General features: G+C 41.1%; 1 protein-coding gene across 1 annotated transcript; it reads right to left on the bottom strand.

Moving 5' to 3' along the window:
* Positions 1–228: 228 nt before the first annotated feature.
* Positions 229–2575, bottom strand: LOC121999538 (interactor of constitutive active ROPs 4-like). Its single transcript, XM_042554204.1, has 3 exons — positions 2565–2575; positions 2378–2477; positions 229–924 (listed from the first exon to the last, which is right to left on the bottom strand). Exons 1-3 carry the CDS (start codon positions 2573–2575, stop codon positions 229–231), a joined length of 807 nt encoding a protein of 268 aa, XP_042410138.1.
* Between the last annotated feature and the right edge of the window lie 434 nt (positions 2576–3009).

The following is a 3009-nucleotide window of genomic DNA, read 5'->3' as shown; positions in this document are numbered from 1 at the left end:
AATGAGTCTTGTCAATGAAGATGAATATAGACAACTTTCCCAACATAATTACAACATCTTGCTCAACAATAGAAGCTCCATATCGAGCTTTAGAATATACATAGACAACATCAACCCTCATAACCTTACTACCTTCCATGTTTGATTGGTGAGTTCACAGGTCAATGCATAAGAAGCTAAACTGATAGGAAGACTGAGCAAAGGGGGTGATGAACTACTACTATCACTTCATTTATGCTGGTTCTTCTTCCAAAGGTTTCCGAATATCCGCACACCGGCACCCTTCCTCCTTCCCCATCTGCCTCCGCCGCCGCCGCCATCCTCATCTGTATCTTCGTCGATCGACGGCGATTCCCAGCTTCTGTAATCGGCCTCAAGGTATTTGTCCATTGAGCTGCAACGCTCGGCTAAGATTCTGTCACTCATCTCCTCACTTGCATCGTTTCCGGCGGAGGCTAGTACCTCCGCGGCTGCCTCTGCGGCCTTCTGCCATTGCTCCATTTGCACCTTCATCCGCTTCAAGTCCATCTCCAATGTCGCCTTGCTGCCTTCTGCCGTCTCCAGCTGCGAGCTCAATTGCTGCTCTTTAGTTTTGCTGTCTTTGAGTTTCTTTTCCATCAAATTCAGCTGCGCCGCGAGGTGTTCTTGCTTGGTCTGAGCAGATTCTGCAAGTTGCTTGGCTTCTTCCTCTGCTTTGATCTTGAAGATCTTGTTTTCTTCGAGTAGAACTGCCACTTCCCTCTCCTTCAAAAGCTTGGCTTTTAGAATGACTACTTCCTCCTCTTCTTCCTCTTCCTCTTCCTCGTCCTCGTCCTCTTCCTCTGCAACAGCAGCAGCAGTCTCATTGTCTTCATGCCTCCCTAATTTCTCAATCATTGCCTTTGTCTCCTCCTCTTGCTGCTTCTTCGTCACCTTTTCCTCTTTCTGTAGGATCGAAAATAATTTAGATATCTCCATTAGCATGAGGCCTTTTGGGTAGAACCCAAGAGTAAAACCATGAGGGCTTAGACCCAAAGTGGACAATATCATACAAATGTGGAGATATCTAAATGCTTTTCGATCCTACAAGTTGATACCAATTGATGGTTCTCGTAAAACCTAAGCCGCATGAATTCTACACAATCAAAGTAAGAATTTGAATAGGAAAAATAAAAACATATGAGCATGGATCTTCGTTTCATCGAGAACACGGCATAAGGAAATAAATACTGTAATTACAAAGAACCTGAATGCAGTGGAATCGTCATGGTTCTTCGTGCAAAGCTGGTCGATCCAACAATCCTGCGAAAGAAGAAGGAGGAGAAGAAGGTTGGTCTTCCGGAGGAGTTAGGGTTGACGGCGCCGGATTCTCTTCGTCAATGGGGAACGAAGAGACGTCTCAAGATTACTCTAATCCTCTGGGGACCAACCCATTATATAGTGCACATCTATTATCAGCCCATCGATGATAATAGATGTGGGACTATAAATCCATATATACTAAACATCTATTATCAGCAAATAGATGATAATAGATGCGGGACTATAGGTTCTACACATATGAGATCCACATCAAATTATCCGAAATCCATTAGACATAAGTTAGATCACTTTAGAGGGTTCGGATCGTATTCACGTGTACAACTTACAAATAAGCCCACCAAATAAGGATAATTATATCCAACAATCTCCCACTTAGGCTATATGTGAGTTGTATATGAAATACAAGTAAAACTTTAGTTGATATCAAACTTTATTGGTATAAAATACCCCTGTAAACAATCTGGTCCATTAATTTTATTGGTATAGGACTAAAGAGGTCATAGCTACTGTATATGATCGTAACAAGCCCCAACAATAATCACAATACTAATATCATTAATGACATAGATCAAAATGTGGATGTGTAGAGTGGAAATTATATGAAATGTGATCAATACATGTCAATTTCCAACTGATCCTAAGATGACCTCAAAAGAGGTCAGATCATATTTGTAAAATACTTTATGCTAAACTGCAATAGCAAATCATGATCAACTTTATGATTCCAAAAGGAATCTTTGTCATATTTACAAACACCAAATGCTAAACAGCAGTAGTAAATAATGATATCACAGTCAGAGTGTCAAACAAACATATAAATTCCCATTAATGTTTTGAACTTTAAGTACGTACAATAATAAAAACAAAATGTTTGTCTTTATTATCAAATATAGAGCAATAAGATAAATACAGACTCCCACTAGATGAGTTCTTCTTCCATAAGAAGGACTCCCATATCCACAACATGCGCATGAAACACCTTAGGCACCAAGCCTTTGGTGAGTGGATCGGCCAACATGGAATCTGTACTGATGTGCTCTACCATAATCTGACAACTTTGAACTCTTTCTTTAACCGCTAGAAACTTAATGTCGATGTGCTTGGACTTCGACGAACTACGGTTGTTCTTGGCATAAAGTTCTGCGGCCTTGTTATCACAGTAGATCCTCAGTGGCCTGTCAATACCATCAACAATCTATAATGCTCTGATGAAGTTCCGCAGCCAAATCTCGTGATTGGATACTTCGTAGCATGCTACTAACTCTGTCTCCATAGTAGAAGTGGCTATTAACGTCTGTTTGACGCTCCTCCAAGATATAGCCCCTCCAACAAGCATGAAGATATAGCCCGAAGTAGATCTTCTGCTATCCAAGCATCCAGCAAAATCGGAGTATGAATATCCAATCACCTCCAGATGATCTGATCTCCGATATGTGAGCATATGTCCTTTGGTTCTTTACAAATACCGCATCACTCTCTTTACCGCTTTCCAGTGTGACGGTCCTGGGTTACTAACAAATCTGCCTAACATCCCCACTATGAATGCTATATCTGATCGAGTACAAACTTGTGCATATATGAGACTTCCCACTGCTGACGCATATGGGAATTGCTCCATCTCCTTTATTTCAAGTTCAAGTCGTGGACACTGCTGCAAGTTGAACTTGTCACCTCTTGACACAGGTGTGTCACCTAGTGTACAATTTT

Source organism: Zingiber officinale, chromosome 7A (assembly GCF_018446385.1).
Source record: "Zingiber officinale cultivar Zhangliang chromosome 7A, Zo_v1.1, whole genome shotgun sequence".
Lineage (NCBI taxonomy): Eukaryota > Viridiplantae > Streptophyta > Magnoliopsida > Zingiberales > Zingiberaceae > Zingiber > Zingiber officinale.
Note: the sequence above shows the minus strand (reverse complement) of the source record. Positions and strands in the feature narration are given on the sequence as shown.

Bases quoted from the DNA above. Each gene is read 5' to 3' on its own strand.
- LOC121999538 (XM_042554204.1), bottom strand. The intron at 925-2,377 runs GTTAAAGAAAGA...TCGATCCTACAG, and splicing joins TCGACATTAAGTTTCTAGCG to AAAGAGGAAAAGGTGACGAA.